At 42.2% G+C, this 20,402-nt stretch overlaps 4 protein-coding genes across 4 annotated transcripts; all 4 read right to left on the bottom strand.

Moving 5' to 3' along the window:
• Positions 1-639: 639 nt before the first annotated feature.
• On the bottom strand, positions 640-8,136 carry LOC105386479. Its single transcript, XM_011557039.3, has 4 exons — positions 7,955-8,136; positions 7,311-7,478; positions 6,720-6,947; positions 640-809 (listed from the first exon to the last, which is right to left on the bottom strand). The coding sequence occupies exons 1-4, from the start codon at positions 8,111-8,113 to the stop codon at positions 657-659; spliced, it is 708 nt and encodes a 235-aa protein (XP_011555341.2). The 5' UTR covers positions 8,114-8,136; the 3' UTR covers positions 640-656.
• A 696-nt stretch (positions 8,137-8,832) lies between these two features.
• Positions 8,833-9,668, bottom strand: LOC105386480. Its single transcript, XM_011557041.3, has 2 exons — positions 9,346-9,668; positions 8,833-9,084 (listed from the first exon to the last, which is right to left on the bottom strand). The coding sequence occupies exons 1-2, from the start codon at positions 9,541-9,543 to the stop codon at positions 8,884-8,886; spliced, it is 399 nt and encodes a 132-aa protein (XP_011555343.1). The 5' UTR covers positions 9,544-9,668; the 3' UTR covers positions 8,833-8,883.
• Positions 9,669-10,350: 682 nt separating this feature from the next.
• On the bottom strand, positions 10,351-15,205 carry LOC105386481. The gene is made up of 5 exons (XM_048632934.1): positions 14,222-15,205; positions 13,895-14,023; positions 13,126-13,674; positions 12,639-12,971; positions 10,351-12,329 (listed from the first exon to the last, which is right to left on the bottom strand). The coding sequence occupies exons 1-5, from the start codon at positions 15,051-15,053 to the stop codon at positions 10,453-10,455; spliced, it is 3,720 nt and encodes a 1,239-aa protein (XP_048488891.1). The 5' UTR covers positions 15,054-15,205; the 3' UTR covers positions 10,351-10,452.
• A 2,103-nt stretch (positions 15,206-17,308) lies between these two features.
• On the bottom strand, positions 17,309-20,063 carry LOC105386482. The gene is made up of 6 exons (XM_038122185.2): positions 19,896-20,063; positions 19,637-19,774; positions 19,140-19,288; positions 18,601-18,704; positions 17,770-17,930; positions 17,309-17,431 (listed from the first exon to the last, which is right to left on the bottom strand). Exons 1-6 carry the CDS (start codon positions 19,970-19,972, stop codon positions 17,335-17,337), a joined length of 726 nt encoding a protein of 241 aa, XP_037978113.2. The 5' UTR covers positions 19,973-20,063; the 3' UTR covers positions 17,309-17,334.
• Between the last annotated feature and the right edge of the window lie 339 nt (positions 20,064-20,402).

Here is a 20,402-nt window from a genome sequence, read left to right as displayed (position 1 = left end):
TAAGTATTCAAATTCACACAGAAAATATTTATGTCTAACCGAGTTAGGAGTGTATCAGTTTATAATTAACTTAGGTAGGTAATTAATTATCAGTTGGGTCAAGCATCGATATTATTATAAGATGCTTCAATCCCTTGGATTTTCCGGAATAAATGATACTTAAAATATGTATGTGTAACTTAGTTAGAATAGAAGTGTATCAGTTTATAATTAACTTAAGTAGGTAATTAATGATCAGTTAGGACAAGTATCGATATTGTTACAAGTGTTTTGATCAAGGTTTTCGTTTTTATTCACTATCCCCTGTAATATCTGGGATAAGACACATTTGATTGAGTTACACACAGATTTTTATTAAATCACAATTAAAAGATAAAATAGATCAGACAGAACATTAATAAATCTCATTCTTTACGTATAACGAGCATCCAACCAAAGACGTGCAGCGCAGTTAGGTACCGATGCGATAAGAACAAGTGAAATGAGCCGAAATTAAAGTCTTTCCGATAATGCATTTACTAAACAATTTTTCCTAACATCTCTAAACTATTCGTTCGTTACTTCAGAATTTACCAACATCGGCTTGCATATTCCCGCAAATCTTTGGACACCCCCACCCCTCCCTATCCCCTATCCCCTATCGGTACCCCTATCCCCTACCGGTACCCCCGTCTTCCCCTCCTCCGCGGCGCCCGGCACGGCCTGCACGGCATCAGGCAGGGTATCTCGTACTCTTCGCACTGGATCTGCTTGCAGGCGTGGGCCGCCGGCATCAGCTTGGGCGGAGCTCGAGGGGTTATCAGCTCCACCTGGTGACAGAGAAAGGTAACATTTGAACTGCTTGAATGTCTTGAAATCAGACACAATGGAAATCTATGGTCGTCCGGCGCGCGCGACTTTGGGACGCAAAAGGTTAAAAAAGCGAATGGTAAGTTTACAGTGGGACAACGGGGCAAATAGATTAGGTTATTGAATTGTCGTCTTAGATTGTTAATCTAAAAGTGTCGAAGACAATAGTTGTATAGGAGGTTTTTGCCATAATGGTACCGGCCACCCTAGACAGGTGACCGATAGTGGCTGATTGAGGAAGGCCGAGGACAGAGTGTTATATCCAGCAGTGGGCGTCTAGGGGCTGGTGATGATTATGATTATGAGACAATGACTGTACACTTTCTGATGTAAAGAAAATACAGACGTTTCAACAGACCAAAAAGTTCGTCATTGCCAAAAAGCTATTTCCAAATCGCATATAGAATTTTATCAATGCCACCTCTGCAGGCTGTGGGTGCCGTTTCATATTGGCTTATACCTACCTACCTACATAATAATATAATGTATTCGCGGTATCCGGACCGGCTACCTACTTACGTACTTTTAAGTAACTCTTATTATATTATGTTATGCATTTATATTGTACCTATTCTATTATTTATGGTTTATTTATAAACTTAGTATTATGCGTCTTATTATTTATAAATATATATTTTTACTTAATGTACCTACTTAGTACTTACTTATATCTACTTATACACCAACCTAGCTTACTCAAATATACACACATTCCACACATACACACACACACACAACACAACACAACCCATCCTAATTAATATACCTCGCGTTCGTGACTGAGGTCACAACTCTAAGGGCCAGCTGAAAACCAGCGCTGTGGCCTCTCTGGGCACAGCACACGCTGAGCTGGTGCCTTTTTGACGCTCTGGACAGCAACCGTGTTTGTTTGTATTATTTTCTGTTTTTTTTTCTTTTCATATAAATTATTTGTAGTATTCTTTTTTCTTTTTGTTTCTGTTGTTTATTGTTCAGTGTGTCAAATAAATGTTTCTTTCTTTCTTTCTTCTTTCTTTCAATGACAGACGCCTAGATAACAATCTATCCAGAACATCTAGACTAGACGTTCCGCCGGCTGAAATACTGAAATACCTAAGCTTTCAGTGCACGTATGAAATGTATGATCCGAGCGTAATATTACCGAGATTGCTCTAAGGGGAATGTTATTGTAAAGGGAGCCTTCTCCGGATTACCTCGGTTCAGAGTGCTCCATGCTTCGACAGCATATCGAGTTAGCCTATACAAGTAAGGTAGATAAGTAAGTATAAACATAATATGGCAAATATCAAATGTTTAGTAGGTGTCAAAGTTGAATCATTGTTAAATGCGGCCTTGGTCAAAATGTTGATGGCAAAACGTCTGCCAATCTTCTTAGCAAGCCGGTTCTGATAAACGCTTTAGTTAGATACTGGCTGTTCCCGAGAGCTTCGCTTCGCCTTAAAAAGTTTTCCCGTGGGAATTCCAGGATAAAAAGTAGCCTATGTTCTTTCCCAGGGTCTAGACCAGCTATACTCAAACTGCGGCCCGCGGGCCGCATGTGGCCCGCCGGGCCTTTATCAGTGGCCCGCGTGCCATGAGAGATAATAGATAATAACATTCTATGTAAAAAGTATCGGGATTTTATATCCATATAAAAAACAAAAAAAGATTCTTATTCATCCGAATAAATTTTATCACCTTCATAGTTTGCTCCTTAAGAAACGATACCCATACGCCAACGAATTATCCAATCATTACAACATTTTTTTAAACGCTGTTTTCAGAGTTGTGTTTAGTACTCGCGGCGATTTTTCTTTGTTGTCTTCTATCGATTGAAAACAGTGCCTCAAAGTGGTAATTTGTGTTTAGGAAAAAAAAGAAACTAGAGCCGTGAGCTGCAGCCATATCTGGTTAATATGGTGGATGCTCGATGGTATTTGTTGAATTTTTGTTGTTCAAAATTCATTCACAATTTGTGCGAAAGGTGCGATATCATGGTGCAAAATGTTTATAGTTTTTTTTTCACAAATCTGGCCTTCTGGTCTTCGTCGAATTTGCTGTATTAAATTCTACATAACCCGCAAATAATATTATTTTCCTACAGTTTGACTTTCTGGCAAGAATTCCGAGTGCACAACACCACGATAGTCAAAGAAAACAGTCAACGTGACTTTAAATAACAATCGATAGAAAACAAAAAGGAAAATTCGCCGCGAGTACTAAACACAACTCTGCAAAAAGCGTTTAAAAAAATGTTGTGATTATTGGATAATTCATTGGCGTATGTGTATCGTTTCTGAAGGAGAATACATTAAAAAGGTGATAAAATAAATTTGGATGAATAACAATCATTTTTTGTTTTATTGGTCTAATCCCGATACACAGAGTAATATATGCATGTGTTTTTTTCATATTATTCGATAGTTTACATCGCTTTATAATAGTTTTAAAAAAAATCTTGCGGCCCGCCACCCCATGACATGAACGTGTTTGTGGCTGTTATATAAAAAAGGTTGAGTACCAATGGTCTAGACCATATGTATACCAAATTTCATTCAAATCCGTTCAGTAGTTTTGGCGTGAAAGAGTAACAGACAGACACAGTTACTTTCGCATTTATAATATTAGTAAGGAGTAAGGATTGTCACCGTGGTGAAAGGATTGGTCAGTCAGTTAAGCGCCTATCACTGACTGCCCAGGTTCCGGCCATATTATAAGGAAGAGGTACGTGCACCCAACACTGCCAATAATATTGCGTCGACATATTGGCGCCCAACGAGGGACAAACTGTGCAACAATTTTATCACGTTTGCGGAACTGTGGATTACTGTCTTACTGATACAGTGTGAATCGGCATTTAGGTTCTAGGGTACTTAATCGAAGACCACAAAATATATTTTTTCTCCTAATAGCCGACAAAAAGGTATTCTATGAATAATAAGTTCATGTGTATTTTTTTGCCTTTATGGTCACATTGATACGAAATGAATGAGCGTTGAACATTATGGCGCTGAACGGAGTTTCAAGTAATATTTGAATATGGAGACGGAGTAAGCTTACTTACAAACCAGAACTTTCGAAAATTCGTTTTATACGAGATTTCACCAACATTGACAGTAAGTAAAGTACCTACTAAATAAAGTAGAGTTTATACGGGTGACTAAAGCCACATGAATTCTGTGGGCGAATTAAGTTTTTTTACATCTGGCGATAGGTAATTCGTTGTTCTATGGGTAATTCGGTAGACAGTTCACCGAAATTTGAGTGTGTCTTATAAACTTTACCGATAGTGACACTGATCAACATCTCGACATGTGTCCGCACGACGAAATTGCGCCCTATCCGTGGAACCATGGCACGGAACAAACAAAACATAAATAAATGCAAAATTTCACCTACCCAACCCTTATACTGGGGCATGCTGAAAAACAGCGTCGATCGAAAACCAGTTTTCCGTCGACTTATGCTGAGCATGTCACCATTTGCCAAAAGAAAATTTTAATTTATTGAAGAACTTGTTTTAACTAAAATAGTATAATGTAACTTATTCATAATTAGTTATAATGTAGAATAAGTTATGTAAGGTCATTTTTATTTTGGCAATAAAGCATATTTTACTTTACTTACTTTACTTTACTTATAGTGGAAACTTTAACCTGAACCTATAACCTTTAAAGGAACATCGTTTTTTAATCCCATAAAGAGAATCAGGTAGCTTTCCACTGCACCCTAGATTGATCTGCTGATTACATTATAGCCTTCAAGTCCAAGTGATCTATAAAGTTGACACATAAATAGTTGGCCCTTGGCCCTACCTATGCCCTACTTTTATAAAAGCGCCAATAATAAAATGCATTGTGCAATTAGGTACATATACGGGTGGGATTTTTATCAGTGTACTTTGATTATAATATTGTTTATATTCACGGCAAGTCAATGCATTAGAATTCTAAGCAATTTTAATCTTTAATAATTGGAACCACTTTGAAATCCTGAAGATTAAATATCAGTGTGTGTACGTACAGGTTGAAATTCTAAATGTTATCAGTTGGTCTCGCTTGAAGTAATCCAGCCTAAATAATAATATGATGTAGAGCTAGAATATTTTGAAACTACACTGAAAATTAATAGATCTTTAGAATGATGCTGATTATGTACCGCTTTGTATGTCAGACTATAACTCACACTCGGGTCGTACATTAATAAATTCCCACCCTATACCAGGTAACAGAGCCACTTAAGTAAACAAATATAGCTTCTGTTAGATAAACGTTCTACTTTGTTCTACGTCCGTTATAAATTATTCCGCATAGTAATTGGAGAAGGCAGGAAGCTAGTTGCATTTGCCTCTTAGTTTCAAGCTGCAATATTAAAACAGCTTGGTGGTCTAAAACTGTGCAATTTGCGGATTCGATACTAATCCTAACGTGTCCTAACTAATATTAGGTATAGATGCGAAAGTAACTGTGTCTGTCTGTCTGTCTGTTACTCTTTCACGCCAAAACTACTGAACGGATTTGAATGAAATTTGGTATACATATGGTCTAGACCCTGGGAAAGAACATAGGCTACTTTTTATCCCGGAATTCCCACGGAAAACTTTTTAAGGCGAAGCGAAGCGCGGGGGAACAGCTAGTTAGGTATAGATGCGAAAGTAACTGTGTCTGTCTGTCTGTTACTCTTTCACGCCAAAACTACTGAACGGATTTGAATGAAATTTGGTATACATATGGTCTAGACCCTGAGACAAAACATAGGCTACTTCTTATCCCGGAATTCCCACGGGAAAACTTTTGAAGGCGTAGCGAAGCTCGCGGAAACAGCTAGTGATAAATAAGCCTTTGCCGTTGGGTGGTCTAAAACTATAAGCCTACTAATTTTCACTTCGTAGACGTATGGAAGTTTATAGCCCGCTCATTGCCACTAGTTACTAAGCTCTTTCAACGTACAAAGTATACTTACTTTATTTCATAAATTAACACTTTAGTCTTGTGGTAAACTAGAATTACTTAGGAGTACCTACTTAATTATACCTACCTAGTATACCTACTTAAGTAGTTTTAGTTATCTAACTTTTTAGCAGGGTGGTCATGGTCAATGGTATTTAACTTATTACCTAATATATTCATTAATGACTAAGTATTAAACTTGATCCTAGACACTCTGGCATTTTGTTTTATCATGAAATGCCGTCTTGAACCACTTTTCCGTTTTAAGTATTTAAGTCTTCAAGTCAGCTTCAAGTGCAAGTTGCTCACAGGTCACAAACTTTCCGACACTAACGAGAAGTTTCAGTTTGCAGGATAGCCTGTTTCTGAACGGCTAAAGAATTCACTGACAAGTTTGTTTTGAATTTCTTGACGGGACTCTTGCTTCCGTGAATTAATTTATAAGCGTCTGCCAGGTAAGGCTGCTAGCTGTTATGAAGATGGTGGAATGAAGCGGAGAAGTTATTCTAATAATAATTAATTAAGAGCGGCTTTTACCAAACGCTTTTAAAAATGTTTTTAACATTAATAAATATTTTTATTTTGACTAACTGACAGGCATTGTAAATATGTTTAACATTTGGTGAAACTCCATCTAGATGTAATTAGTTAGATATACATTTTTTTTTAAGTCTCCTTGCTCTGTGACTTCTACCTGAGAGTTTATAAAATGGCAGTATAGATTAGTGGTTGGTGTGTATATAATAACCCCCCTTGGTTATTCAATTTTCCGCCGGGGTTTCAGGGCCTACTAATGTGCGTACTGCCTTCCTAAGCTATGGTCATTTTAACAAAAGTTGTTCAGAATGAAGAGCTCTGTGCCTACTTACTTTCGGTTGTGCATCAACAAGACTCTGTACCTACAATAGTTATTATAATACCTATTATAATAACGGCCGTCACCTCAATATTCCCCGTGCGGTTCGGCTCATCAGTCTGCTTGCCTATCTTCAGCACAAACACGTCTTTGTCAGGATGCAGCAGCTTCTGAGCCAGCACCCCCTTCGGAGCATCTTCTGGAGTCACGTTGCAGGTCTGACAGAGGGGGTTGTGGACCTCCTTCCTGCTGTAGACCACTTCAGAGTTCAGAGCCGTGCGCCGGGTCAGACCCTCGCAGATGTCGTCTGGGATCTGAGGGAGAGTGAGATTTGAAGGGAGCGTGTGAAGGGTGGTAGGTATTTGAAATAATTTGAATGGTATTGGAGCATGACAGATTGGGTTTCTTATGGATGATTAGGCATATTTGGTAGAAAGAGGAGTGGGTAATTTAGATAGAATTCTTAAAATCGTTTTCGTTGTACCTACGTGTAATGCTGAAAGATTTGATTACTTTTGAACTGCTGAACCGATTACATGAAACATATTATACGACCCCAAAAAAATAGAACGAAAAGTGGTTCAGCTGTTTAGGGGCTAGGCTACCACAGACAGATACACAGACACGATAAACTTAAAACACCCCTCTTCCGTGCGAAATTAATCAGCAGAACAGACCAAAAAATTCAATTTATTAGCTGGCTCATCTTCGTTCTTGGTGTGGTATCCGCAAGTTTCGTCGCAGACCGAGTCGTTTTCGTCGCAAGTGCACTCTTGCTGCAGCTTCAGTTGCGACGGGGATAGGATTGGCGGCTTGAAAGTGCTCTTTGGCACTCGGATCTTGACCTGGATGGGGAAAAGCGATGAGTGGTGGAATAAGTACGGAGTTATAGTGTAATTATTATTACGACAAGCTGATGGATTCTAATACACTCACGACCAATGATAAAGTTTCACCCACAAAATACTGACACCAAAAGGTTCAATTTTTTTATGAACATTTGCCTAATTTAAACACAACACTTTAGTTTTTTGTTGGTAATAATATTCTGATGTGCTATCAAATGTACTTTTTCAATACTGCATACGGCGCCATTAAATTTTTTTTTTTCGTTTAGGATTGGTGCTAATTTCACTGGAACTTTTTCATTGCGAGTGTATAATGACTTAGATTTAATCAGATAAGTACATCTAATATTGGATAATAACTGTATCTTTTATAAGTGGTCAACAATGCGGATTCTACAGAAATACCTACCCGTTACCCCACATAGGTACGTATCTAAAAACTCTTCTCTACATTATCAATCTAGAGTAGGTACCTCATTCCCATTGAAGGTAGCTCCTATCTCCTCGTAAGGTTTCTTTTTTATTTTCTTGGGCTTGTCACCCTGGCCAGCACAGTGGCCTTGAGTCGGGGGTATTGGGGGTGGAGGCTCGCGGCAAGACCCTCCATGTAAGGCTCTAGGGTGCCGGTCCATTCTTTACATTGGTCTAAGATGTTTGAAATGATACGTGGTAAATTATAAAATAATACCGTTTAAGAAACTGATAATTTGGATTAGGTTTTGTGTCAAAGAAAGCAGAGATAAAAAGAAATAGAAATAAATAAGAAAGAATAGTCTGTAAAACTCACAATCTTTTATTATGCTGCTATTAAGTATGAGTTCATTATTATTCTGAGAGCACTGGTTCTTGTTCTTACACTCTTTTTCAAATGTTTGCTTTTGGGATGGATAGGATAAGGAGATAAGATAGAGATATGTTACAAGGAGCACCACAACCGTCTAAATTATTACATCAGCAAGAGGTTGCTGTTCCAGCCGCCACTGAGTTGTTGAATAATTACGGGGGTCCAGTATTATTATACCATGGGGTCCAGAGTAACAAATAGGTATACGGCTGGATACAATCCTTCAATCGCTCTGCCTCGTATACTCGTAGTACCAGTGGCAGTGTAGATACCTTTTATACCGACCACCTTTCTCCTACTCTAATCCTGTGACCGACATAGAACCTGGACATTGAACATTGAATTGGACATTGACAGCCTATCGCACTACCGACCACTTTCTCGACACCACCAAAGGTTAACTGGTAGAAAATGCTACTAGCATTAAGTTCGCCTTTGTACAATGTTTTTATGTGCAATAAAGAATTTATAATAATAATAATTGAAATAATGAAAGTCAGCTACAGATGTTTTTCAAAAACAATTTAATTCACTCAACAAAAACTCCCCATCCCCAAATCACTTCCCTGGCTTCTTCTTGTTCATCTTCCTGCAGACTGGCGGGCAGACGCAGCAAGGCAGTCCGCAGGGGCAGTCGGCCTCGCACTGTGTCTCCCTGGTGTCTACGCGCCACGGGCCGCGCCGGTCAGGGGTCTTAGGAGTCACCAGCTCCAACTCCAACTTGGTTGTGCGATCGCCTGAAGGTGTCACCTTTTGTACCTGCATTTAGTGATGCTGCATTAGGGTTGTATGTATACAGGAGATGCAGTGACAAGCAGATACTGGATGGTCGAACGGTTTAATAAAGTCAATAAAATTCATCTTCAAAGGCATCTAACTAAGGCATCAACTAACTAAGGCATCAACTAATCAAATTATTGTTAGAAGCCAAATAGTGAATAATAGGGCAAGCTCTTGTGAATCTTATAGTGTCGATAAATTTTATCTAGGATGAGCCAGTCAGATAAGATCATTAATTACCTTCAGCACAAACACGTCTTTCCTTGGATGCAGCACCTCCCTGGCCTTATCAGGTCCAGGCACGTTGATGGGTATTGGCGCACAGATATAGGGACATGGTCGTTTCACATTTTCCTGAAAAGAGCTCTCGCGTGGAGGAGTAGGGGGGCGGAAGTTGAAGTCCTTCGCTTTTGGCGATTTCATGGGTTTGCCGGGCATCTTAGAAAGGAGACTTTCACTGGAATTTTGGTAGGTTAGTAAGTTTTATTTGATTTGGATAGGTTCGTAAACTGATTATTCTACAAAAATAGTAATCAAAATGACATTATTTGAGCCATTTTTGAGCATAGTTTCAGCCACAGACCTACGCCTACGCCAAGTTTCAGGTTTCAGCAGATTCATCTATTCTGTGCAATACCTACCTTATATTATATGGCACTTGCGGAAGAAGTCAATATGAAGAAGGTACAAGAAGAACTTCCGGTCATACTAAACGTACCAAACCAAAGAAATTAAACCAACTTTTTGTCTACCTACCCGCTTGAGGTACCGATTTGACGCGGGGAACTTTTGGAAGCGACTAACCACTGGTCCACTGCTTTATAGGGTTCTTGGGTTCGTTTATCTTTGGGCAGCACTCGGGCATATCACATGGAAACTGCCTCATACTACATCCTTAATTACTTATAATTTTGATTTTGATTTATGTCAAATAGGTATAAAGAGACGACCGAATGGCGTAGTGGTACTAGTGGTTAGTGACCCTGACTACTGAGCCGAAGGTCCCGGGTTCGATTCCCGGCTGAGGCAGATATTTGTCTAAATACAGATATTTGTTCTCAGGTCTTGGATGTGCCCGTAAAATGGCAATAGGCCCGCCCCCTATTACATTGGGACTAACATAACACTCTGGCGAAAAGTGGGTGCAGCAATGCACCTCTGCCTACCCCGCAAGGGAGTACATTAGTACAAGGCGTGAGTGTGTGTGAGGTATAAAGTGATTTTTATTGAAACACTCTAATTTTTGTTATTATTTACTCATTCATTTATTTTAGTCGTAGTATGCATCAATTTAATTTCGTTTTGATCAGTTTTAATCTGTATCTAGGTACCTATACTAGATACGCTTCAACAAGGTGGGCAGGGCGCGGGGCACGCCGGATAGCAGGGAGTGGGGCAAGGAGGCAGGCACTGGCTCTTGAAGAACTTCTTAGTCTTACAAGCTTTGTGCGAGCAGGCGCCGGCGCCGCAGCATTTCAGCAGTGGGCAGGTGACGCGGTTGCGACAGGGCGAGATGAGGGGGCGGCGCGGGCGCGGGCGCGGGAGGCTCTTGCAGCGGCGCAGGCGCCCGCGACCCACCGGGCACGGCCGCATGCATGGCGAGCTGCTGCATGGCTCCACGCACACGCGCGGGCACGGCGGCGGCGGGCATCCCCCACCACCCTGAGACCTAGCCTTCACTATATACGTCTTTCTAGTCCGTGGACCACGGCACGGCTTCTTCTGGAAACAAGGCTGAGCGCAAGGAGGCTTCGCACAACTTCGACCGCAGGATGGTCGTGGACAAGGCTTCTTACAGGAAGACTGTGGTCTGCTAACCCTGCTGACGCATGGCATTGGAGGGCATCTCGGTGGCACTTTGCAGCCGGGCAGTTTACATGGGGCCTTGACCGGTGGAGGAGACCACTCCAGCATCAGCTCGTTCTTCGCTAGCGGAGCTCCCGTCAAGCGGCGAACAACGATCTCGAACACTCCCCGTCGACAGTTGTTGATGTTGCTTGTCTTGAGCGGTGTTTTTGCCTCTTCATTGGTCAGTACGAAGCACTGCGGCTTGCAGATGGGTCTAGCAACGCAGGGAGGAGGACAAGGACTCGCGTAAGCAGGACACTCTTTGTTTGGTCCAATGCGTATATAAGACACAGTAGCATCAACCTCCGAACTGTCTGTATCTTTTTCGGTCGGATGAGATTTAGCGGCTAATCGAGGACAATCTTCCGGGCACGGTTTAGATATTGGTTTTAAATGCAGAGGTTTCTTATTGCATGTGTTTGTTGAGGCGGAGCTGCCCGTTTCTGTTTGTGTAGCATATTTGCTTCGCTTTTTATTGCTAAATAGTTTCTTCAAACATGTGCCATTGCACTTTATTCGCTTCTTCTTGCTTTTTTCCTCATCCACAAACCCCACTTCCATATCTTCTTTCATCTCCACATAATTTTCTGCCTTATCTGAGTTGTCAGTTGGCTTTTTTAAGCATGATTGCGGTGACCCTGACTTCTTTGCCTCATCTTGTGGGCATGCACAGCCTCCTTTACTAACGTTTTCCGCCTTTGTAGTGTGCTGACATACTCCTACCAAGCCATAATTTTTAGAAGGTTTCTGCGAACATAAGCAAGTTGACGCCACAGCTTTTGCCTGCTTTTCATCCTCCGGAATGATGCATTTGGCCTGCATTGGGGAAATCGGTTCAACCTTTCCTTTCTTTTGGCAGAGGCATGGATCTTTGCCTTTTGACTTTTTCTTTTCCAGTTTTCTAAATAGGTTTCCCTTTTTACAATTTTCTACGACGTAAGTTACGCTTTCAGTTGCACTATAATTCTGTTGCGGTAGAAGTGCAGTGTTGATATGTCGTCGGTTTATGCTGTTAAAGTTGCATGGGACTTGCAGGCATTTGTTGATGAGGGCTGTGGCTTGAGTGCTGGAATTGCAGAGGTAGTTGTTGGCAGAGTCCAGTAGCGTTCCGTACATGACTGTTACAGTTCCGCCAAATAGTCCGTAACTGGCTTTACTTGTGAGTTGATCGTATAGATGATACCTGTCTTCGGAAATAGAGGATTGTATAGAAGTTTTGCTCAGTGTGTTTAAAAATTCATGTCGTTTCGACACGGGGTGTTTCTTGGGTTCTGAAGTATTGGAATTCTGTTGTGGATGGCTTGATGGTTCCATGACTCTGCGATGCCTCTCGATGCTCTCTTCTTCAGCTGGATTTCGGTGCGACTGGAGTTCACCTGAGAGCAGTTCATGATATTTTATATTTAGTTGAATTAGATGTACCTACCTATACCTTATCTAACCTATGAATTTATTTATAGTACTTAAGTATTAGTATTTGGCATATTTGTTAGATATCCTTTATTACCTACTGTATTCTTAAATTATTCTCGTACCAATTTATCCATATTTTTGAGTAACAAGAAATAAAATTCATAGCGGACAACATATACAAAATTTATTCAGTAACCATTCAAATGCAGAATCACAGGGAAAAAACTGAACACAAAATAGCACCTATTTCTTGGCTTGTGGTGGGCACCCACAGCATGGCCGGCAGTAAGTGGGGTCACACTGGGCGCTGCGAGCATCAACCCTCGACACCCCTTCCGACGTGGCCACCGGCGTCATAAACTGATACTCCAGCTTAGACTTGCGTCCCGCCCACTCGACAGTCCGTCCTATACGCAGCTTGATCACCTGCTTGCCCAGGTCACACTTCACTCCTGGGTACTCTTCTTTTGTTGGATTGTTGGGATCATCCCGCTTGATGTCTCCGTACCCTGGCGCGGTGTTGAAGTGCATGGTCTGCCGGTGGCCGGTGCCGCACGTGTCGGTCGGCATCTGGAATATCACGCGGTTGCCCGGCGGACAGCAATCTGCGCAATGAGGAGCTGGTCAGTTACTGATTCACAATCACAACATATATTAGGTATACTAAGTAACAACTGCACAGTAAAATCACAAATAACAAAGATAATATAATTAAGGAAGCAATTTTTTGGGTATTTTACAGCATGCTTCATTATAAGCATGATTTGATCGGCCTTCGTGCCCTCTTCAGCCTCCTGACTCCGCACAGGCAAGCAAACTCCGACTGCGTCTTCGTATCGGCTTTCTGCACGGGCAGTCTTTTGTCAGGCCCCTTTGGAGTGACCAGTTCCATTTCCATTTTGACCTTCCTGTCGCCTTGCATGGCCGTTTTGGCTACCTTCAGCACGAAGGTGTCTCGGTTGGGGTTGGGGTCTACGAAGGGACGGGAGGCATTGGCTGCTTGGCCGTGCTTGGACGCTTGCGTGCAACCCTCTGTGGTGCAAGTGAACTGGGTCATCTGTGGCCGCGGCCCGTTGCAGCAGATGTCTTCATTCGGCAGCGCTAGGCTTATCTGATTCTTGCCGCACGGAGCTTCACATGCCTCCTTCTTCTTCCGATCCTCTTTGTCCTCGAAAGGGCGCTGTAGGCAGCAGCAGGTCTGGCTCAGCTTCTTGATCACTGCTGCGGCGACCGGCACCTTTATTTTGAGTTCGTGGCCGTGACTGCTCGTGCCCATTTCTTCGAACTGTTTCGGTTTGTTACTGATACCTGGCCACCAACAAATGTCTCTTGTTCAATCTTCCTGTTAGTTTTCACTCGGTTAACGAGAGAACACCATCAGGGCAAACTACGTTTCGTGGGTTAGGTGCTAAAATAACGTGTCATGAGTATGCCACCTACTGAAGCGATTTTATAAGTAGTTACCTACCTCAAGAAATCAATAAATATTTGAAATTATACATGTTTAGTGAAATAATCAGGTGCTCACCTCTCGGGACGTGGAGGCAGTATTTGTCGGTGTTGCGACAGGCGGCGGGGTCTGGGGGCTCCGGTCTCGGCCCGCAGCAGTAGCACGGCTCATCGCGCTCGCACGGGGTGCTGTTGTACACGTCCACCACTGGAAGTTGTTGAAACGTTTAGAGGAGGAGGCATTAGAAGTATAATTTGTGAAGTATGAAGTGATCGCTTTATTAATCAGGCTATTCACAAAATTGGTTAGACAAAATATGATTTTTGTTTTGGTAATTTTTCAGTACCTTACAGGGGAGGCTAGATAGGGAAATAAAAATGAAGTTAAAGAACGTAATATACGTACATTTAGGGCAAGGTGACCCCGTTTCGGGACAGACGCCTCCAGAGCCTGGCGGCTTGCCCCTCGCCCCTCCCACACCCCCGCCGTGGCCAAATGCCACCCCGCAGGCACAGGGGGCCTCAGGGGTCTGGAAGTCCCTCTCAAATTTGCAGGACCGGTCCGTCACACCAGTCCCTCCTTGCCCCAAAGCTAGCGACCCTCCAGCTCCTTGGAACTTCGTACAGATAAGCTTTCCGAAGCAAGAGATGCGGATGTACATGGATATGTCTCCTGTAGGCTCCCCATCCACATGCAGCTGAAACGTGTCCTTCAACGCTTGGTAGCTGACGGCATTCGGGTCCTGCATATGGCGATTGCGGGTCTCAATAAACTCCTTCGTCATATCGATGTCGGCTTGGCCCATCAGGATTTTAGTAGGAATGCAGCCACAGGGCAGCGTGCGGAAGACTTGGATTTTGATGGGGAATTTCGCCATGGATTTCTTGATGTCGGCTTCTTTCATGCAGAAGAGGCATGACTTGCCGTTGTTGAAGTTTCTGCTGAAAGGGGAGTGCGTGGGAGGACCCGAGTCGGGTTCGTCGTCGCAGATCTCGAAGGGGGCGAGGACAGGGCTCGCCACCGCCACGCAGGTCTTGAAGTCCTTGTCGGCGAAGCATGGAGCCTTCTTGAAGGTGACCTTGTCGACGAGTACCTCGAGCAGGAACAGGCTGTCGCGGGGGGGCGAGCAGGACCGCATGCAAGGGGCGGGGACGGGGGCGGGTGGTGACGGCGCCCCCGAGTCATAGACGGCGGGGGACATCGCAGCCGGAGACATCGCGCACGGTATGTCAGACATCGCAGAATCGTGGAATTCGCACGGTTAGGTATTAGTTACTTGTGTAATTTAATAAGTATTCATACTGGAATTTAGTGAATAAATAATAACAAAAGAACTTGATAGAATTTGACTTTTGCTTGATGTTTTGAAGGTTTTTTGGTGGTCATAGAGAATTTCTGTGTGTTTCAGCAAATCATATTCTGAGAATTTAATATTCTCTGACTTTCTGAATCTTCAGTCCACATGCAGTCCACGTTGTTCTTGAGCATGGAAGTAATAAGTAATCGAAGTATTTATTACTTCTATGGGTTAGAGAAGTACTTATGTTCCTAGCTCTGGTTTTTTTAAATGAATCATAGGGGTATCCCACTACTTACCTCGTGAGTTCTGCACTCACAAAATGCTCCACCTGCAAGTCTCCGGCCATTAGTGCACTGCCGCACCCTGCCCCATTGACCTAATAGACAGCCCCTCACTAACCCACGGAAACTAAGTAATCAGTGGAAAGTGTGAAAAGCCGTCCGGCATTGCATTGGAGGCACGAACACGAATTAGTCAGCTGCATTTTTGTTTTTACCTTTTTTATTGCCACCATAGATAGCCACTGTTTTTTAACTGAACTTTGAAGAAGGCAGGTATAGCTTGACAACTTCGTGCGCGACCCTCCTTGCGGGGTGAAAGAAGTGGCGGGGGCGAGGTAGCACGACATTTTAGACGACGAGTACACACGGAGAAAAGTATGCCCGGATAAATCTCGCGATAACGTGTCACTATTTGTGACGTAATGAAAGAGTAAATTATGTTGATCAATAAAAAGGTTCTTAAAACTAGTTTCATTATTTAGGGTGGATTCGACCAAGCTCGATTAACTTTTTACTCACGAGTAAACTACCAGTTACTCGGGAGTAAGCAGATTTTGCATTCTACCAAACCTCGGCCAAACCAAGATTCGGCACACGGTTCTACAGGAAACCCCCGAAGATTATATAGATGTCGGGGAGTGGGCACGAGCTAGCGGTGGTTGGTCCATGATTCGATCAGCTAGGTCGTTGGTATCGCCATTCATCATCACACCCCAGAAATAAAGGCACAGATAGGTAATTACAGATCAATCTTACAAAATACACGAGGATGCACTTGATACAGTTGGATTATTCTATTCTATTCTATTCAGAGAGGGGGGCGAAGCACCTGTAAGTAGCTCTCTCGAGTGGAACCTTTGTACATATCCCCTTAAATTCAGCTCAGCCAGCCTAGCTCCCGAGTAAACTGGAGCAGCAAGCCTGGTTGTTGCAGCGAAACGTGGTACAGCAGCAGTGAAACCCTGCGGAATGTGCACAACCGACCCGTTCAATAATTCAAATCAGAATGACAGTCCCTCCCTGCTCAACCGACTACCCACTTTACCTTTTTATTTTTTAATATGCACCGTCCACAGATTCCAGCCAAACTGCCAAAATTTCAAGTGACAATTTGACGTTTCGATTAATCGAATGAATTTAGTAAACCTAATTATAAAGCAAGGTAAACTCAAAATCTTCTTGAACTACGGCATAGTTTTATAATGCGATTTAATCTACCTATTTGCGAAAATATACGATTTGTGGTTTTTGACGTTATTTTATTAACGAATCATAGATAATAATAATATGATTATAAAAATTCATAAGGTAAATATTCCAAGGTTTGTGGCGGTTCTGGCCTCAACACTCATCCTAAGACTAATGGTCTCAGGATCAGTGGTCTCATGTGCGTCGAACTCAGATTATGACAGATTTTACAACACATGTGGCCGCCTCGACTGCTCGGTCGAGACTGCCGTAATAATGACGTGCAGTGCACGCGTTGTCCTTTCCCGCGACCTCTCCCGCTACCCGCTGTCGTCTTGGGTACCTCGTCTCCTCCGCGTCTGTCACCCCGCAAGGAGGGTCGCGCACGAAGTTGTCGAGCTATAGTTAGTTAGTTAGCAAATAAAAAAATTTAATACTTACCATAGATGATTTACCTACTCTTTAGTCTTTTTTGAACACCAAAAAAAATCACTTAAAGCGATTTCTGCAAGACAACCTTTGGATGGATGGCCTAAGAGATAGAGATTAAATGCAGTAGTAGTAGTAGTAGTAGTAGTGTTAATGCTTCATTACCCACTTATTTTTAATTTTTAAGTAATTATAAGTACCTACCTAGTCAGATAGTTAAACAAAATCGTGTTTATAGATGTAGTGATAGTTTATTTTTGAATTAAACATTTAAGTATAATTTATTTACCAAGAAGCAAATATACATAGATAGGTAACGATTACGAAGAAAATTTTCGCCCAATGGTGTCATATTTCTTGGATGGGTAGTTTTCATAGTACCAGTTGCAGGCTTCGCTTCTGAAGGGTCTTCCAACCCTGAAACAATGTATCATTTTGAAAATTATAGATAGGTAACCAACAAGTGTACTTACCAAGTTATAAATATAAACGGATAGGTACTTATATACGTAAATGTACAGTCATCAAAAGAGCTACAGTGGCCACCCCAGCGCAAACACTTTAATTTTATGATCTACTGTTGTTTTAGACTTAGCCTGTGCGGTTGATGAAAATAGGATTGGAATAATGTAAGAAGTACCTAACTAGATTCATCTATTCAATTCATATTTTTTCTGGCAATTAATGCAGCAACCATTACCTGTTTATTTACGTCTAGGTACTGACTTCTACTAATGACAGCAACAACAACTCACTCGCCCATAGAGCATCGAATCTCCTCTTCAGTCAGAGGCCTGGTGAGGTCGGGGTACTGCCGCCAGCGCCGCTGGACAGGGTCTGGAGCCCATTCTAGCTGGAAGGCAGACAGGGCTGCGGTGCCCTTGGAGCAGTCGCGGCAATGAGCCGGCAGTTGCTTCTGGGGGCAATGGACATGGTCATCTGTTAGAGATTTTAGGTATAAATAACAGGCGTTTCGGCAGCAGTCTATTAAGACGCCTTCGGGCAGCTTGAAAAACATCTGACAGTCGGATTGCCCACTTAACACGACAACCTTCTCAGCACAAGCTTGCTTGTGTTCGTGTCCGACAAGGACTAAACCCTTCATTCATTGGAAGGAGACCCGTGCCCGAGCAGTGTGGACGTGACGGCATGATGATCATTTAATTTATTATGATGAACATGCGTTAACGGCGGAGTCATTATTTTCTATCACAGGGTTCTCTCGCCTATGAAGTGGAGGAACCTTACGATTCTGGCAACACGATTACACTTTTAAAACAGGCATTAATAAAATACCACTCTGTTTATATATTCGTGAAACGGGCGACTACCTAAAACTCTTTGGAGAGGCGCATTTCCAGTGTAAAATATTGTTGGAAGACGAAGAATCTTCTTATCATGTCGGTGACGCTAGTGTTGGACTAGAATTTGGCGCTGTTGTGAATTCATTGTTAATCGCTGACTGTCCAGCAGGGTACGTCTATCAAAGAAGCTTTTTTCGTGAACACATGATGACAATGTATGAAAAGGTAACATGTCATCTGCTTAGATAAAATTTTTGTTGGTAAATAGCAGTTTCTCCTCACTTTAGGTTCCCCGTCTTCATAATTCTTGTCACAACTGTGTAGTCTGCGCTGTTTGACGCACTCCAGTTCGTACTGGTACGATCTAGGAAACACACTTTGGTGGTCTGAAAAATTTAAAACATTGACCTAGAGTCATCATTCCAATAAAATTGGTTATCTTTAAATTCTACGCAAAATAAAAAAAATCGAATCAGAAATGGAGAAATCCGTAGACGAACTAAACTAACTGGCATAGCTAAGCGAGTCACTAAGCTGTAGTGGCAGTGGGCCGGACACATTGCTCGAAGGACTGATGGTCGGTGCATCAGAAGAGTCCTCGAGTGGAGACCACGTACCGGCAAGCGCAGCGTTGGGCGAGATGGACGAACGATCTAGTCAAGTCGCGGGAATGCGTTGGATTCGGTTGCCTCCGATCGGACAAGGTGGAAAACATTAGGAGAGGCCTATGTTCAACAGCGGACGTCCTATGGCTGATGGCTGATGATGATAGGGCCGATGCCTTCCTAAACCATTCAACTCATCAAAATAAGTTCACTCACGCGGTGTAATTCGGTCGGTGACCATTCCGAAGTGGTAGTAGGCATCCGTAAGGGTGTAGGCGTCGGCACCAGGTTTGTCGATTAGGAACGCCTTGTCTTTTGCCAGCATACGATTGATGACAGCTCTAGGAAGCTCGTCTATCGTTGGGCTGGCCGATGGTAGAAGTGGTAAGATGTAAGCAGTAATCAGTGATTTAGGATTGGTCTAGTACCTAGTTACTTGAATAATTTAAGTAGCAGGTAAGCTAACTTGAAAAGGAATTTTGATCTCGATGAGAGTAGCTATCAGGGAAATATGATTGTTACACTTACTTATAAGGAATCAAGAAAAGAAGAAGTAGTTAACTGGTTAGCGACAGATGATGACTAATTGAAATATTGTTCACGACTTATTTAGGTATACTTAGGTCCTACCTATATAATATGTAGATACTACCTACCTTAGCTATATACCTACCTACTAAGTATACCTACATCGAGAATACAACTCAGATTACCGTGGTGGAACCACATCCAACTCCCTGGTGGTGGGTTTGAGGTACATCCCAACAGTGGCCTGCGTCAGGCGAGGCGGCCGGTTCGGCGTCAGAGCCTCATCGGTCGTGACGGTACCGGAGGTCAGCCCTATTACGTATCTGGAATTACGTATTTGGGTAGAGGAGTAACAATATGCTATCACTATTGGCTACACCTTATTTACTGCATCATGGATTCCCTGCTTCTAACCATAGAAGGATAAAGAAATGGGCAACCCACTTATCAGGGTCATAGTTGTCGCATTTGGCAATATTGCTTCTGGGTTCAGATGGGTGCTGTTTATATATTTCATTCATATTGGTTCAAATAAAACTCCTTAATTTCGTTAAATATTAGTTTCAAAAATATTGCAAAATATTTTGTTTGTTTTGATTTTGGTAAACTTTGTAATTATCCTGAGATTCTGACATTCGATATTCTTGTTGTTAACCTGTGAAGTGAACCAATAAAAAAACATAGTTAGGGTTGCCAGACCTTTACTTGAAAAAAAAGCTATAATGTGGACAATGCTATCTCTGCACAAAGTTATAAACTGTTCACACGGAAAAATAATTTTACCAAACCAGATTCAGGGAAATAAAAAATAAGGAGATTGGGCTTATTTACTTCTTCTATAAGCGTATTACACCTACATGGGTTATAGGTAGGTATTTAATATGCTGGCACTTGGATGCGACTGTGACATAATTTTATCAATAAAAATCTCGACCCGTCTCAATCTAAATA

Source organism: Plutella xylostella, chromosome Z, assembly GCF_932276165.1.
Source record: "Plutella xylostella chromosome Z, ilPluXylo3.1, whole genome shotgun sequence".
Lineage (NCBI taxonomy): Eukaryota > Metazoa > Arthropoda > Insecta > Lepidoptera > Plutellidae > Plutella > Plutella xylostella.
This window is presented reverse-complemented; position numbering and strand designations above follow the sequence as displayed.